Source organism: Botrytis porri, assembly GCF_014898465.1.
Source record: "Botrytis porri strain MUCL 3234 chromosome Unknown BPOR_002, whole genome shotgun sequence".
NCBI classification, from domain to species: domain Eukaryota; kingdom Fungi; phylum Ascomycota; class Leotiomycetes; order Helotiales; family Sclerotiniaceae; genus Botrytis; species Botrytis porri.
Window position 1 is genome coordinate 1391072 of NW_024066076.1, and position 17864 is coordinate 1408935.

General features: G+C 44.1%; 5 protein-coding genes across 5 annotated transcripts; 3 read left to right on the forward strand and 2 right to left on the reverse strand.

The window, feature by feature from the left end:
* Positions 1-83: 83 nt before the first annotated feature.
* EAF01_001427 (uncharacterized protein) lies at positions 84-2070 on the forward strand. Its single transcript, XM_038909677.1, has 5 exons — positions 84-330; positions 777-935; positions 993-1406; positions 1516-1656; positions 1713-2070. The coding sequence occupies exons 1-5, from the start codon at positions 238-240 to the stop codon at positions 1899-1901; spliced, it is 996 nt and encodes a 331-aa protein (XP_038774489.1). The 5' UTR covers positions 84-237; the 3' UTR covers positions 1902-2070.
* Positions 2071-5323: 3253 nt separating this feature from the next.
* On the forward strand, positions 5324-6601 carry EAF01_001428 (uncharacterized protein; the record flags this gene model as incomplete). Its single annotated transcript, XM_038909678.1, has 1 exon — positions 5324-6601. One exon carries the CDS (start codon positions 5324-5326, stop codon positions 6599-6601), a length of 1278 nt encoding a protein of 425 aa, XP_038774490.1.
* A 75-nt stretch (positions 6602-6676) lies between these two features.
* EAF01_001429 (uncharacterized protein) lies at positions 6677-8801 on the reverse strand (the record flags this gene model as incomplete). Its single annotated transcript, XM_038909679.1, has 3 exons — positions 6677-8164; positions 8216-8415; positions 8468-8801. The coding sequence occupies 3 exons, from the start codon at positions 8799-8801 to the stop codon at positions 6677-6679; spliced, it is 2022 nt and encodes a 673-aa protein (XP_038774491.1).
* Positions 8802-9144: 343 nt separating this feature from the next.
* Positions 9145-13639, forward strand: EAF01_001430 (uncharacterized protein; the record flags this gene model as incomplete). The annotated part of the gene is made up of 2 exons (XM_038909680.1): positions 9145-13124; positions 13180-13639. 2 exons carry the CDS (start codon positions 9145-9147, stop codon positions 13637-13639), a joined length of 4440 nt encoding a protein of 1479 aa, XP_038774492.1.
* A 682-nt stretch (positions 13640-14321) lies between these two features.
* EAF01_001431 (uncharacterized protein) lies at positions 14322-16188 on the reverse strand (the record flags this gene model as incomplete). The annotated part of the gene is made up of 7 exons (XM_038909681.1): positions 14322-14347; positions 14401-14570; positions 14904-15342; positions 15393-15779; positions 15833-15899; positions 15958-16051; positions 16112-16188. 7 exons carry the CDS (start codon positions 16186-16188, stop codon positions 14322-14324), a joined length of 1260 nt encoding a protein of 419 aa, XP_038774493.1.
* Positions 16189-17864: the final 1676 nt, after the last annotated feature.

The following is a 17864-nucleotide window of genomic DNA, read 5'->3' on the forward strand; positions in this document are numbered from 1 at the left end:
ACTCCCACCAATTCACAATTCATTGCATACCTTACCCCAATGCGGCGAAGTGGGGTATTTTAGACTGCCTGACTAAGCGACATTTTCCATTTTGTTTGGGCGGCGTGATTTTGAATGTCGGACAAGTAGTTAAAACAACTACGAACTCACTTCTTCTTCTAATAAATTGTAGAAGCAAGGTGGGATTGAAATCGAGACTAATCTGAGAGTAGAATCTGACAGGCGCAAGTTCAGCATATGGCGGATTCAAATAATAAGAGGAAAGAAAGATCTGGAGGCGGCGGAAGAGATGCGAGAGATGGGGATACTAGAGGGGGGAAGAGAGCTAAGGTATGTGGCTTTCCTTTTTTCTTTCTGAATTTATGGAGGATTTATGTTTGGAGTGAAAGTAGAAAGGGAGGGAACCGAAGCAATTGGATGTGATTTGGTGGTGGTTTTGGCGGCAGTCGGAAAAGGAAAAGAGTCTTGATTTCAATTGAAGTCTTCGATTTGAGAGTGGTCCCTCGGCGAGGTTTACTGTCAAGGACCTTATTCCTCCAGGTTTACTTGAAAGAAATGTTCAAATTTCGTGATGGCTCCAAGATATGCAGACCAGAGCATGTTTTCTGTTTTCATCATCAATGAGATGTTGCAACTTAGTGGAAGAGGGCTCGGACAGGCTGTCTATCTTTGATTCAGGGTTGCTGTAGTGCTTCAAAACGGTTCTCGGGCTTCACAGTTTATGTTTCAATTTGATCCTATTTGTTTCTCCGAAATCCCTCTGACTTCTTATGCAGGGCGGTTCAAATGGCAAATGGCAGACTCCGCATCAGCAAACCAAAATGGCCTCTAAGAGCGGTGGAAAAATAGAACCAGGTGACCAAGGGATTTGGGCAACGTGCGTGAAAGGCAAAGAAGGAAAGGCGACAGAGGAACTGAGGAGTCTACTCGAGGAGGTTAGTTATCAAGTTTCAGCTCCAAACTTCTACCGGGTTATGCTAAATTGCAATTAGTCTGCTGAGAAATACTATGGTATTTCCGTGAAGTCAAGCAACGAAAAGGGTGATGAGGAAGATGAAGATGCTACCGAATCAGTTGATGATATCGAAGCATCCATTCGAAAAGAAGTTGCAGCACATAAAGATCCTGCAGAGAAGCTTTTCTCGGCAATTTACCTAGATATTCAGTGCGTGCTGTTCTTCAGAACACGACCGCCAATAGACCCAGCCGATCTCGTTCACAGGATGTGTGAAGATGCAGCATCGGGCGCGGTGAGAAAATTGAGGTTTGTAAATCGTCTAACACCAATGTCAATTATTGGGAAAGCAACAGAAAAAGGTATCGAAGAAGTCGGACAGGCCGTGCTAGGTGCTCATTTCCGACTTGCTGGAGAAGCCGTAAAATCGGAAGAAGTTGCTGCATACTCGGTACGTATTCCTATTTTGCGTATAGTGCTGCCACGACATTGAAGTTCTAGCCTCAAAGTTTGATTAGCTTGTTTGACTTTTGGGTCAACATTGATTGACCGCATTGCAGTACGCTATTCGACCCACGATACGCAATCATAGCACATTAAAGCGGGATGCCGTGATTAAACAGGTCGCATCTCTGGTGGATGACAATCATAAGGTCAATCTCACTAGGCCAGACAAAGTGATAATAATCGAGATTTACCAGGTAACGAATGCAAACCCACAAATGCAGAGATCAGCATGCTAACTTGCATTGGCTAGACTATTTGTGGTATGAGTGTCGTTGGAGATGACTGGGAAAAGCTTAAGCGCTATAACCTTTACGAGCTCCAGTCACCTTCAACGAGTTTGAAATCTGGGGGACTAGCAGATGCCAAACCAAAAGCTACGCCCGAAATCGTAATTGCAGGCGAGACTCGGGCTCTACCCGAGAAATCAAACGGCAGTTAATTATTTTAGATTACTAGCATCACCTTGTATCACCTATGCCAGCTACCATTTTCCAGAGATGCAAATGTTCCTTGTGACGCAAAGGATGCAATATACCAAAATCGGGCATTTGAATACTTGCGCATATCTCTTGCCAATCGATCTGTACAGGCGCTTAGATCAGCTTACCTTACTCATAAATCACATCATATCATTTCATGTCATGTCGCATTCAAGTTCCTCAACAAACCCGTGCCTAAAATCCCACCCTTCCATTGCAGGGGATAAGGGTGTGAATCCGGCTTCTAGGGCTTCTCGAGACACAAGTTTGACCGCTACATTTACAGCTTCTCAAGACTTCGATCCATGTGAACGTAGATATTACCCTTGAAGCCTAGAAGATTGAAAAAACGTGGACTGTGGGGAACTTTTTCTTCTTCTGGAAAACTGATATCCATGATCTGAATCAAAAGTTAGTCTGTATTCTTCCGAATCATCGACATGCTTCAAGTGTCACGCCATACTACATGTGCAAAATGCAGATTGGAAGTCTATGTGAATTACATGGTGATCACAATATTGCATTATCTAACATGTCACTATAGCCCAGCTGGACTGAGTTCTCGCGCCCGCATTAAATACAACGGCACCTTACCTACAACTAGAATTCTTCGTGTGACGGTATGCAGAAAGCTCGAAACTAACTGTACCTTTCCATCTTGATAACACAAACAATACACATGTAAAACAATTTGCAAAATTTCCCAGAACTTCAGAAGTGTTTGTACTAAATACGCGTACATGGTGTATGCAACCTCGCTACTGGGCGCTCCGTCGGGGTTACATGGTTGCGCACTCGGGCCAGTACTGAAATGGGAGCGGCTAGCCTGATCGGCTGAAATTAAACGAGGGTGGAACTGATTGATCCGAGGAATTTTTTTGAGATGCGAACGGTGAATTGAGTTAGTTACTAGTACTTGGGATCGGGATTTGGGGATTGGTATTAGGTTGGTGATCTGGGAAGGTTAAGAGGGTTGTATTGCGTTTGGATGGATGGATGAATGGATGGATGGATGGGAATAGGATGAGACGAATACTCGAACATCAGACGAAAATACCTAGGGTTCCTCCAACGAGGTGGTGGCTTTCTTTCTTCTCAGCGTGCATCACACTTCGTCTCGAAAGTACGTACCTGGGTATATCACCAGATTCATATAGGTTACAATTCTTTTGTTTTCCCAGTTCCACACGTGTTTAATATATTGTTCCTTCTCGTCGGAACCGATGATCAGAGGTGGAGTGTTGGAACGATATATATGTACCAAGTCCAAATGTCAACACGGAAAGATCTGTTTCTAGTGTTGGAATCCATGTCCCCTTTGGCTCCATTGAATGATTTCATGATCATGAGATTGTTTTCTTCTTCTCCAATTTCCTTCGCCGATCCCCCATTTCGTCCCTGCGCTGCATCATGTACTCGAGTGCAGCTCTCAGAATTGTCGGGATTTGAGATTTATGCGTTCAATGCATGCGTCCGTATTGAAAAGGTCTTAACACATTTACAGCCTCACTCAGTAGTATGTATGTAGTGCATAGATATATGTATATGTATGTGCATGAGTAGTGGATGTAACTCGCAATCGCACTCGTAACCCATACAAAGTTGATACCAGATTGATGAACAGGCGATAGATGGATGGGCAAATAATCCCATACAACCTACACCTTTCCGATGTATAAAGTTCGCTTATTCCCGACCAATCGTAGAATTTATATCGTACTTTCCCTCCCTTGTCTATATAACACAACCCAAGGGAAAGGGATGGATAATGGATTAACAATGGATAGGGATGGATGTACCTTTTGATGTTACCTTAGGCTTAACATGCCCCCACCAATCTAATCATCAATTCAAATTCCACTTCCAGCCACTACACTTACAACCACAAATACCAATCAATACCAAATCCCTCGAGAAAAATACGACATCTTATCCGTTCTTGTTGTAGTTTGATATGTGTATTCCTTCGTTCATGTCCGAACTGCATTTTCAATCTTTACATCTGCATCTGCATCTACATCTACATCTACTTCTACTTCTACTTCTACAGCCATCGGTGTCTTCTTGCATCAATGCCAATGTCTCGGGGACCAAAGTTTTCAACAAAAACATAATCTCGACTCTCGACAATCCCGTAATTGGATCGATGATAGTAAATAGACCGGGGTATTGAAGATCCTGTTACCCATTATGATCTAGTTCTTTAAATTTTACCTACATCGAACACCCCGTACCTGAAGTCTCCACATCTGGCCAACCAAGCTTCCAAGTTCCAGCACTAGTGACTAGACACGATTGCTATTCCATGGCGGGAGCTATCTAAGAAAAGAACTCCTATACACGCCTCAAGCGCACTCCACTAATTTCTAGATTCTATTTCATCTTGTCACCATACATGAATGATTCTCAAAGATTGCCTCTCTAGTCCAAGTTCCATGTCCCGGAAAAGTCCTCCCCAATATTCCAGAATCCAGAATCGTTCAAAACAACGTCTTAATCTCACCCCCAATCGGTTGTCTAAACCCTTTTCGTCCAAATCTCCGCTTCTCGTTAGAAAAGTGACATCCATCTTTCGCTTCGAGAATTACTTTATATCTACTTCTTCGTCGATAGACATACAAAGTGCTAGCTATACAACGACAAAATAGATACCCGATACAGCTCAAGTCCATCAACCACCCACAATTATCCTCAATCAATCCTGTCGCCGGTTAGGTTCCAGGAACTGACTGTTTTATTCCACTTACCCGTTTCAAAGAAGTATTCTTGATTAGGAAATTACCCAATTTACATTCTCTTACCCGCAAGATATACTTCAGGGGTCTCAAAGAGGTGGCTGCCTTGCATCTCTTTGCAGGCACCAATCTTTTGTTGAGTACCACCTTAAGGGATCCAATACCCAAACACCATAGAGCACGACCATTACTTTTATAACTGTACATCAATACTTCGATGCAGAACAATATTTCTACCTAATCACATAATTTGAGTGTTGTGCGTCCCTTCCACCGCCGATCTTCCAAAGATCTAATTTCCAGTATTGTGGAGCTCAAAGGAGCTAGTTGCCACGGACTTCACGACTGGAATTGAACCAATTGAAACACACTATAAGCGAATTGGCGAGACCAGAGTGCCGCCAAATATTCCTGGCCAACCTTATACAAATCATATTAAGGTAAAAGCCGGCAAGGCTATCTTCCGAGTCAGCAAGCAACCGAGAACAGCTACTGCCAGGTTACAGAAACACGGCATACATATCCTATCCCTATCAATCTGCTCACCCTCATCCTCAGGCTGATCAAACCCACCAACTCCACTTTATCCCAAAGTCATACATATCCACATCTCACCCTCATATCTGAATACCACCTCACTGTTCATAATGGCCTCGTCCAAGACAGCCGTCCCTGGCAAGTCCTTCAAAACGTCGCTTATGTACTCGGTCCCAGTACGACGTCTTAAGGAGATACTAAGCCACGTGGTACCGGATATGAAACTAGGAAGTGTCGAAGAATTACCCTCTACCCAACTACCCAGACTATATACTCTCAACATGTCGAATGATAACAAGCTTCTCCTATCCTTTGCGCCCAGTTTAGCAGTTCGTCTCTTGAGACACGAGACCACGCTTCAGTACTCTGAAGCAACCCTCGTACATTTCCTCGAGACGTCAAGCCGAAAATCCAAAGGCGTAAATACCAATGGCGTGGAAGACGTAGAACATAATTTAGCATTTATCAAACTAGAAGACGTGATACCGAAAATGCTCAAGCATTCATCCAATAACCGAGAGATGGCATTACCATACACAATCTTCGAACCGACAGCCGGAAGAACACTTTCTGCACTCTCAGTATACCTTAGTCTACCCGATCGGCGTCTCATCGACAAACAAGTCGGATCTCTAACTCGAAGCTTAGCTTCCCTCACATCACCCAACGGCAAATTTGGTACAGCAGCTAGAGTCCTCCCAGATTCCTTTAAACAATCGCCTCCTGCAGCCCCGTTAGGCTCAGGCTCCCCAACTTGGTCAGAAGCTTTCAATACCCTACTTGAGTCAATTCTACGCGATGGAGAAGATATGGCTGTCTTACTTCCATACGATGTAGTGCGATCTCACTACCAACGTCTATCTTGGCGCATGGACTCTGTCAAACTTCCTAGATTAGTACTACTAGATCTAGGCGAGCGGAACGTAATGATCGAAAATGGAATTAAAGATGGCAGTTCACACATCCCGACTGAAAGTCTCAAATTGACAGGACTACGAAACTGGAGTCAGGGTGTCTTTGGAGATCCATTACTCTCAAATGTTTTCGAAAATCCTAGTGAAGGATTTATGGAAGGTTGGAAAGCAGGTGATGAAGATGATCTCATCGAGGACACAGGGAATGCAGAAGTACGATTGTTGCTCTACCGCTGCTACAGAGCTGTACTGGGAATAGTGACAGAATACTACCGACCCCAAAACGACAGCAGTAGACGCGAGTTAGAAAATCGGAGGAATTTAACCGCTGCGTTATCAGAATTGGAAAAAGCGGATGTTGCAGTCAATAATATGCTCAAGAGAGCACGAAGCCTGAGTTCGTCTGTAGCCCCGGAGGCGGAGAGTTCCAAGAGGCAGAAAATTGGTATCGAGGATTTGGTCGATGAAAATTGAGGCATACCAGCGATTTTTTGATGTAATTAGTGATACCCGAGCAATAGTCAAATATCTTAATTTTTTGTTCAATCTTTATTCAGGTCTCTTTCCACGACTTCTCCCTTCGTCATCTTCGTCGCGAGGAAGCTTCATACCCATCATACCTAGTAGATTGCCTCCGGGTCCAGCCATGCCTCCCTGACTCTTAAAACTTTCTAATAGATTTTTCGCCAAATTAAAATCGACGTCCAATTCCTCATCGCTTTCTTCCTCTTCCTCATCATCCTCATCTACTTCTGCTCGTTGCTTCCCCTTTCCAGTGCCCATCCCCTTTCCTGCGAGGGCAGCAATCTTGCTTGGGGTTGGATCTAGATTGAGCGCTCCAGCCTCGTTCAACTCTGCTTCCATCCTCTTCATCACTTTTTGTAACTCCTCCATTTCATTGCCCTCTTCATCCTCATCATCACTATCGATTTCTTCAACCCTGCGGGAATTTCCTGGCTTAGATCGAGATGCAGGCTCATGTATGTCATCCGTTGGCATACCCATCATCTCTCTCATCATCTTTGCAAATTCCACTTCATCAAAGCTAACATCTTTATCCTCCTCGCTGTCTTCATCATCGTCGTCGTCGTCGTCGTCGTCGTCTTCATCGTCATCGACATCCATCTCGTCCATTTCAGCACCGTCGGGACCGGCATCATCGTCGTTTAGGAAAGCCTCGAAACGTTCCACCATTTTCTTTAAATCAGCTTCAGTCTTTGCATCGCCAAATCCGGATGGGGGTTCCGGTCCAAAAGCTCCAGATATCCCAGCCGACTTCTTGTCCTTATTCTTTCCATCCAGCTCTCTCTCGAAGTCCTCAAAATTGATGTCGAGCCATTTCTCATCGTCCTCTCTCATAATGTCCTTCCACGTCAAAATCTCGTCATCGTTAGGAAGATTGGAAGCATCTTCCTCGAGATCCTCTAGAAGTATATTAATCTCTCTTACAGATCGATGATCGGCATTTTTTGGATCTGTAACTAGCATTTCGAATCCTGAGGTGACCTTCATTCCCATTTCTAATCTTGTGAAGTTATCCAACCCTGCGTCGTTCTTTGGCGGTGTTAGAATATTCTTCCATGCAATAGGGGCAGAAAATTGTTGCGACTTCAGCTGTGCATAGAGAACTTTTGTAAAGCGGGTTGAGACGGTGACTAAATCCTTTGGAGGGAATGCAAGTTTAGATGAGGGTGTTTGAAGAGGCTTGAGTGCAATTGGATCACGAAGATAAAATGCTTCGACTGCCGGGGCTATAGCGATTGGGCGAAGATGTAGTATGTAAGCAACTTTCCGTGGAATTGTGATGCGAGCATGATGAAGGGATGCTGCGATCTGGGCTGGATAGTTTCGCAAACGATAAAACGCCTCTTCTTCAATCATGGGTGAGCGTATGAGTATTTCTGGGGTTGAAGATATAGTTTTGTGGGCTTCTTCTAAGGTAAGTGATCGAGATATTGGAGCAGTTGGGGTTTTGGTTGAGGAATCAGTGATTGCACGCAACGGTATAATGTGAAGAGCATTATTGTGAATCCATACCTGCTAGGTGTCAGAACTTATTTCTTACTCTATATGAAAGAGATTACCCACCCTGTTATCTGCGATTTCAGGATTCAACCATCTTGGTAGAGCATTTGCAGCTTCAATCAGTAGAAACTCGCCATCGGAGTCCACAACTTTGATCCATAATGTAGGAAATCGACTGCTCAATTCTTTAAGTATATACACAATAAGCCATTCGTCTTCGACCGAATCTCCATAATTTGTAATCCCGTTAAGATACATTGAGCCTGTTAGATCGTTAATCATTTGACGCATGGCAATATGTTGTGGATATCGTACCCTTCTCATTCTTTGTTTCCACCCTAAAGCCATCCCGTTGCCATATATAATCTTTAGTAAGATCCTTCAAAAGCTTCAAAGATTCTTTCCGCACATCCTCTAACTTGCTAAGTAAATCCTTTTGTGACTTTAACTTGGTGTCAATGATATAAAGTGAGTATTCCACACAATCATCGGGAAGTCTTTTAGGAAATCCATTGAAACCTTCATCGAACCCTTTAAAATCATCATCGAGCCCATCCATGTTAGCAATGTCCGTAATTACAGAAGCTTCGATATTTCCAAAGCAGATGGTGTAGACGAGAGACTTTCGAAGTTTGATGAGGCTGAACATTCGGTATGGTCGTTTACTCTGCAATGTCATTGGCAAAAAAAAAAAGAGCCGTGCGAGGTGTTTGTTTTGGCAACCCGACGCTAACCTCCATTGGAAAGAACGTAAACAATCGAGACCATCGCGTATCTACATTTGATATCATTTCAGAAAACTTCGATTCTCCCAACGCGTCCCCAAAAAACACAATCTCAGCTTATTCTTTTACAATTGCACTTTGAATAAATACTTTGCCTTTGATTTGGGGTCAATCGCTATGGTCGCTATTCTTGCATCTTTTTTCCAGTAAATTATAAAGGGTTTTATTGCATTAATTTGAGCTTCAAAGCTCACAACAATTTTCATAATGGTGCAAGCGGGAATAGCAGGGCTTGATACACCACGAACGGCTCTTGGAGATGCTACTTATTTAGGTAGTAATGCCCTCGACTTCGATATCTCACAAGAACAGTCTTTCCAGTCGCCGTCAAAAGACAACAACCTAGTTTCGCAGATGCAAAATGGCCGCCGTGGTGTCAACATTCGCACTCCCAGAAGTCGCACTACCCTTGGGGACAGACGAAATTTGCCAGCGGGGCTTGGCGGAGGAGAGTTCACACCTCTACTGAAGAATGCGACGATGAATAACACTCGTCGAAATAACAAAGAGAACGTTCAGGCAACACCAGCATTCCTTCGGGCGGGTGGATTGGACAAAATTCAGGAAGGTTTCAGCCCATTACCCGCCGGATCAGCATACGGGGACGATTCAACAAGAACAGGTTCTTTTATGGCTGGTACTCCCATGCCGCACATCGACAGTAGTACAGCTTCGACCCCCGCAGCTTTGCTGCCCCGGCGAAATGAGGGGCCTGGGGTTCTACAAGATGGAAACCAATTGTCACTACGTGAGCAAGAAAACGTCATTGACAGAATTGAGAAGGAAAACTTTGGACTAAAGCTTAAGATCCATTTCCTGGAAGAGGCCTTGAGAAAGGCAGGGCCGGGATTTAGTGAAGCTGCACTAAAAGAAAACACTGAGCTTAAAGTTGACAAAGTTACCATGCAAAGGGAGTTGCAAAAATTCCGAAAGACATTGACTGCAGCCGAAAAGGATGTGGAGCAATATCGGCAACAGATCCTGGATATGCAGGAGAAATTTAAGAGGAGGCATGTGAGTGCTGGGCAACAGGAAGAGCTAGATAATTTGCGTCAAGTTTTGGAGGAGAAGGAGGATGAATTAAACCGAGTGCGAAGCCAGGAGGACAAGTACGCCGATATGGAGAATAAAATCGACGATTTGGACGCAGATTTACGCGAAAAGGATCGGCTCATTAATGACAGGGAAGACGAAATCGACAATTTGAAGGATGATGTTCAGAAACATGTTGGAACTATTTCTAACTTAGAGACAGCCCTGAAGAAATCGCAGCGCCGAGCGATAGAGTTGGAAGAGAAAGCAACGGGACAATCCAATGAAGAGCTCAAAGAGGCTGAGTCATTGATCAAGGAATTAGAGCGTGATGTACAACGCCTGAGAATGGAAGCCGAAGAAGCTAAAGAGGATCATCGAGAAGCCATTCGAGATAAAGAGCATGCCGAAGCTAATCTAGAAGAACTCCAGGATGAGCTAGCTAATAAGTCCATCACAACTAAAGGCTTGAGTCGCCAAATTGAGGAGAAGGCCAACCGTTTACAAGACGAACTGGAAGATCTTCGAGAACGACACCAAAACTTGGAACAGCAGCATGCCGAAAAAACACGTGAAGTCAAAAAATGGCAAGAGAAACTGGAGGACTTGAAACGTGACAGTGAAGCGAAGGAGCAGAGTCTTCATGACAAAATTGAGATAATTGAAAATGACTTGGATCAAACCATTCGTGAGCGAAAGGCTCTAGCTACTAGACTCGAGAGTCTGCAAGGCTTACAGAGAGATTTTCAACAGAGGAATGATGAGAAGAATCTTCTCCAGGGTCGACATGACGCTCTGACGGCTGAATCTGCTAGTCTACAAGCAGATTTGGCTCAGGCTAAAGCTTTAATCGAGGATCTCCAAGATAAATTGGCACACGAGAAGACTTTGGCACTTGGTAACGAACGTGACGTGCGGGATCAATACACACAAGAGATAGAACGCCTTGGTCATGAAGTTGAGGACCTCAAAGCAGAAATCCGGGAGAAAGAACGCCTGTATGATGATGACATTGAGAACTGGGAGACCGAAAAACGCAATCTTGAAACCCAACGAGGCTGTGCCGAAGAACAGGCGGCAAGCCTCCAGAAAACCATCGATCGACTTCAACAGACCGAGGGTTCATTATCTGGGAGAGAGTCGAAACTTCGAGAGGCTATGCGCAGCGAGAAAGAGAGGCACGAGAGTCAAGAAGCTCTTCTTACACGCCAAATTAACGAGTTGAACGAAGATGTTCAAGCTCGTCGCAAAGCATTGGAAGACTCAAGATCCGAACTGGCTAGTGTTCGTGAAGAGCTTAGACTCAGCCAGCGCGAGCAAAGATCCTTGACTGAAAAGATTGAGGGCCTGGAGGATGAAGTTGAGATTCTGCAAACCAGTCTGGACGAGGAAAGCGATCAAGCCAACCAAGATATTAGTGCTGCCAGACACGAATCTGACAGTCTTCGAAGACAGTTACAGACTCTCAAGCAAGATCTCGCGAAAGCAGAAGCCGCAGCTACTAGTGCAAGAGCAGAACTGGAGGTATTCCATAGCGACTTCCAAGCTGATCAAGGATCGAAAGAAAGCTTAAACAAGCTTTTGCAGAATCACGAGGCCCAACTGTCAAAGGTGCGATTGGAAAAACAGACTTTGCAAGACCAGATTGGCAAAGTCAACCTCGAACTTCACTCTCTCCGATCATCGATTGCTGAACTCAAGGCCGAAAAAGATGAGATCTCGAGTCAATTGAGGGTTTTGAAGCAACAAGAAGACGAAACATTCCGTCTCGAAGAGGAGAGAGTCGAGCTCCGAACAGCCAAGATGAAGCTTGAAAACGAAGTTCGCCGACTTCGTGAGGACCACAAAGTTGCCGTGACAGAGCAAAAAGCTATCGAAAAGGAGCTGAACGAAGAAATTGAGAGAGCCAGTACCGAAGAAGCTCGTCTCAACGCGGAGATTCAGGACCTACATCGTATACTCCGCGGCTCATCTGAAAAGCGAGAGTTAGCTACAGCCAGGAAAACTATTAGCAAGCTAGAAGAGCGAATCCTGGAATTGGCAAGTCAGCCAGCTTCAGGTGATCAGCATAACGAGAATTCTCACGAATTGTCTGAAATCAAACAAGATCTCACAGCATTGCGTCAAAAAGAGAATGAATACATTCAACGTGAAACCGCTCACAAGGATAAGGTTAAGGGTCTTAAACGGCAAATTGCCGAGCTTGAACGTAAAGTTCACGAGACTGATATGGCACGTTTTAACATTGCCTCTTCGCCAGCTTCAGTTGGTGGCTCTACTCACAAGGAAATTGGTCTACTTCGTCATCAGCTTTCAGAAGCACATCAGTCTCTCAAAGATCTTCGTTCCCGAATGAAGGAATCAGACAGAGAAGCAGCACGAAGGATCAACGCATTGAACATCAACTTCCAACATCAAGAACAAAGTTGGGAAGCCGAGAAAGACCAATTGGAGCGTCAATTGGATGAACTACGCCTTACCAAAGATGAGCTCTCAACGAGGAATGCCTCTTTTGAGGCAGCTATCAACAGACTCAGTGACAAAATCGATCGTCTCCAGAAAGCTCTCATGGCTGAACGTGCAAATAGTGGAGAAAACCACACCATTGCTCTTGAGCGCAGAGATCTCCACGAAATGCTTCAGGAAGCCCAAATTCAGCGCGAATCTTTACAACTCCTCATCAAGGAACGTGAAACTGCAATCCAAAGTGTAAGCGCCAAGGAAGTTGAGCTTCGCAGCAGTCTCCGCAGGGTCCGTGACGAACGTAACCGAGAACGTGCCAGGGCCCTTAGCACTAAAGAACAATTGGAAGTTCTCGAGGAGGAATACGTCAAGTCAAAAGAAGACTACATCAAGGCGAAGAGTGAATGGGAAGCCGAAAAGCGCACTCTTAGCAGCGGTGTTAGATTCCCAAATATGTCGATCTCGTATACCGAAGACGAAATCCAAGCATTAAAGAAGGACAGAGACGAACTAGAGAAGCGATTTTCGAAAGAAATTGAAAAGAGAGATGACAAGCACGGAAAGGAGTTGAAGGGTCTGTGCATGCAAATCGAATGGATGAAAGCCCGATGTGCTCGAGAGGAAAGCAAGCGCGCCGATTTAGCATACGCAAAGAAATACCTAACCGCCAAAATCAACATGTATGATGCATGGTAAGTTCCCTCTATTCACGTCCGCTTAATACTATATGCGCTAACACCCTACCAGCAACAAGGCCGATCTCCGCCTCCTCCGCCAAACAAGCTTAACACCTGAGCCCGCGCCCGCCCCTAAACCTAAGGCCACGATCCGCACCGTAACTTTCTTAATCATAGCCGGTCTCCGCATGCGCAAAGGCGCAGAAGCATGGGATCAGAATAAGGAAATCCACCAGAAGATTCTCGGAAAATTAGAGGTCATGAGAGCTAATCGAGCAAAGAGAATTTCATCTCAGGAAATTGTAGCCAGAGAAGAAATTCCAGCTTCATTATCGGCAAGGAAAGAAAGCTCTGGATCGCGCTCGGCATCTCGTACTGGATCCAGAGATGTATCGCGGAATGCATCACCCGTTAAGGCAAATCAAGCACAACCGATCGTCAATCCGGCTTTCAGTGTCACGAGGAAGAGTAGTCTTAAGAGTGCCGTGAGGGACATCTTGAAGGAGAGGAATGAGGGGATGAGGGATTGAGTGGAGGGATTGCAGTAATGTTTGGGTGCTCTCTTTTATTTTTCATTCCCTATCTCAGGCGTTCTTTCCAAATTATTTTTCTCCTCAAAATTCCTTTGTCGAGTAATGAAATTTGTCAATGTTAGGATAGGATAGCGGGAGTATGAATGCAGAAATGATTATATGCAATATGCATTGGAATTGTACTGAATTGGGTATGGGAAGGTCGAATTAGCAAAATACTTATTATATCTTTTTGGAGTTGAGGTTGAATCAATTCCGGATCATAGTTATGTTTCATGGTATACCGTGGATTAGGATGGGAATAACTTATAGTAGTTGGGTCTATGACATGCAGAAATAAATTATTACCATATAAATAATACAGTCTTAGAGAGCATCTCGGGTAAACAGTCTTGTGAAAAACGTCTCAGTGGCATAGTATTCATTATCCATCCATCTCAGCCCTTGCTATCATTCATTTTGTCAAGGAAAAGATATATGCCAGAACCAGCCGTCGAGCCCGCGGTCCATCAAATCCAAAAAAATATCATAACCCCGCAATCCATCATTGTTCCTTCCCATCGAGCCATTCGTTCTTCATAGACCTTGTAGCTGCATGCCTTCCCAATTCCCGTCCATATGCATGCCTTGAAATGTTGTCCCTTGCATCATAAACCCTTTAATACATTTGTGCGACTTTTTACATGACAAAGAGAAGATTGGTGTCTGCTGTCATTAGCATCACTAGACGGACTGTAAAGGCAAGGGGAGGAACATACTCAACGGATGACTACAACTGAGTTGCGGTTTCTGGGTGTACTTGGTAGCGAGTTCGTCTCTAATACTGTTCAAAAGTTGGACGTAACTCTGTTGTGGATTTTTCTTCATGGCGGTAATGAAAGCCCACGACATGGCACCGGTTGCTTGTGCAGCGATGGTAGCATCGGCTCTGTACAGAAATCGTTAGTACCTGTTCATGGCCAGAAATATAAGAAGGTATGTGGATGGAGGTCAGCTAGGTCACTCGACCCAACGCAACTCGCGGCCCTTGGTCCGTATCTTCGCCAGACTTGGCTACTGGTACAGACCTTGGGCTTTATAAATTAAACGTGACTATTTTTATGTACATGTATGACCAAGATGAGGTTCAATATCCGGAAGATAACATAAACTCCGACGCTAATAATGCCACAAGACGCCCTTGCAACACATTGTGACAAGGGGATCTCCTGTTCTTCAAAATGCTCATCCATAACAATGACACGGTAAAAAATATACTGACGATGTTTGATCATCCTTACTTCCAGACCACATAATCACATCAGCGGGCGATGTTTTGGTAGCTAGTGTCTTGTTATAAGCATCATCTCCAGTTGTTGCTTTCTTGAAGAATCCCATCAAATTGCTTGCAACACCGCTCATATCACCTTGACTGTAAGAAGAAATAACACCAAGAAGACCTTGGCCCGCTTCTTTCGCAAGATTTGGTTCTTTGAGAACTCCTTGAGTGGAGTAAACATATGGCAAGTCGAGGGCAGTTCCAGAATGGCACGAGTCGAAAATTGCTGTCAATCGAACACCAGGTTGCAGAGGCTGAACCATAATTCTATGCATCTCATCGTCGACAATGTGACCCACTTGTCTGAAATCGACTGGGTAAATAACTTCATCGTAACCATCTTCTTCATCCCCATCCAAATCCTTGGTTTGGCCACCATGTCCTGCAGATGTCAATACGAGTAAGCATATTTGTACATATTGAATCACTTACCAGAATAATGGAAGAATAACGAATCATTGGGTCGAGCATCCTTTACCAACCAATGCATGGCTCGTAATATATTTTGCTTGGTAGGCTGACTCATTGGATTTTGTTGATCGTCCGTAAGAAGAACCATATCGTCCCGCTGATACCCAAAGTTTTCATGCAAATATGATGACATATTCTTGACGTCGTTGATACATCCACGCAATTGGCCGCGCTGACCGAAATAATTGATACCTATTAGGAGTGCTTTGCGTTTTCCTGTGCAGTTGGAATATTGGAAGGCATAGCCTTGAGGGGCACCTTGTCCAAATGAGTGCATTCCCTGTGGTGGTGGTGGTGGAGCATTCTGATTGCCATTTGTATATGCGTTTGAGCTGACAGAGGGCATACCTGGAGAAAATAATCAGTATTTCCGCTACAACTCCGAGACTGTTTCTGCGAACCTGGGCTGCCATATTGTGGCGCGTTAGTTGGCACACCGTTGTATCCGCCGAATTGCTGAGGAGGGGGCTGTCGAAGAGAGATGATTAGTATTAGGAACGAACGTCTGCGTGTATGAAGCTCTTACTTGAGAATATCCATAAGGTTGTTGTGGAGGTGGAGGTTGATGATACCCGTAGCCTCCGCCTTGGGGAGGAGGAGCTCCGTATGTTGGTTGAGGGCTGATGGATGTAAGTGAGAATTCTAAGAGAACCGCATAGGGAGGAGGAAATTGATCCTACGGGTAGGAGGGTTGGGGCGGGTACTGCTGGTTTGGTGCTCCATAGCCTCCATTATTGTATCCCGGAAACCCAGACATATTGGTTATAGATGTCGAAGTGATGAAATGCTATGAGCAACGACAGATTGTTGATTGTTAATTGCTATTTGTCGGCACCAAGCCGCGACGAGGGGTAGGGTGATAGCTTGCGGAAGCGCGACACGAATGAACCGGATGTCAGTGATATGATGTCGAGAGACGAGATTGATTGATTGATTGATTGATTGATTGATTGATTGACTTTTGAGGGTGGATTCGGCAGATATCTTTATAGCCGGTAGAGGAGGATATTCTTAGCTAGGTTCCTAGTAATTAATTGAATACGTCGATGTTCCAACGTGGGGCAGAATTGCATGTAGGTTGGGTTGGTGTGTTTAGGAACAGACGGGAGGGGAGAATCGGTCGGAAGATGCGATGCACAAGGTCGTGATAGGCGGGTACACTAATGTATTATAGTGATAGTGAGGTTTGGCAATTGATGGATTAAGTGGTGTTGTGCTCTGGAAAAGGCGAGACGCGCTGGGCAGTGTAAGTTCCGTCAGCGAACAGGGGAAAGCGGAAAGGTAGCAATAGCAGGGCTGAAGATTTTCTTCTTTTTTTTTCTTTATCCGATGTGGATGCAGACGCAGATGCAGAGAGAGAGAGGGAGAGAGAGAAATGTAGAGATGCAAGCAAGATGGAAAGGGAAAAGAAAATAAATTATAATAATAGATAATGTGTATGTATGTATGTATGTATGTATGTACCTATCTCTCTAGGCAGGTATGTATATCGGAGTCATCATCAGTCAGTGCTGCAATGGAACACGCAAAAGGAAAACAAACAAATAAAACAAACACAGCCAATCAGATATGAAGAAATGATACTGATGATATGGATGTGTATTGAAAATACACATTCTACTGAGATTATTATTCTAATCAAGTCAACTAAAAGTACCTAGAGAGGGTAGAAAGGTAACATTCACAATTTGACTGTAGGAGTAGGGATATAAGAGTATGGATGTAGGAGTTGACTGTTCAAATGTAGTAGTATTATGTATCTCTCTCTCTCTCTCTACCTGACTTTTATTCATATCAAGGTTTAGATTACAATCATGTAAATATACTATATCTAGCGTTATTTCTATGACCCTTCAGAAGTATGAAATTCGAAGTTTAACCACATCTGATATGTTCTGATATAGCTAGGTACTTCTTCTCTCTGCTACATAGTCAATGAGTAAGCAAGGGACTCACCAATTCATCAGTCAATCCATTGGCTACTAAGCACACAACTAGTACTTACCACGAACACTTGAACTACAACTCTTGATTCAACATATACCTAGAGAGGTATACATACATACATACATACAATCATTCATATTGCTCAACTACATACAAGTATTATCAAGTAGTGCTAAATCACATCATCAACCTTACATCCACCTCATCGTTGAAAGTTGAGGCTTCTAATCTATCGCATTGGTGCATTTGCATTTGCAGGTTACAGTACATCTACCTATCATTTCCCTCCCCCCCATGTCAAGGAAAGATCTGGGGAAAAGCCATTCAAATCTATCTGCATGCATGCTTTCATACTTATTATTAATTACCCATCTCGATGGCTGTCTTGCTAATATCAACCATTGGCTTGGCTTGAGAGGCTTTCACAATTGTTCGTTGACATTATCATTACCTTCGGTACCTTCTCCGTTTTGAACCTCGTATGTA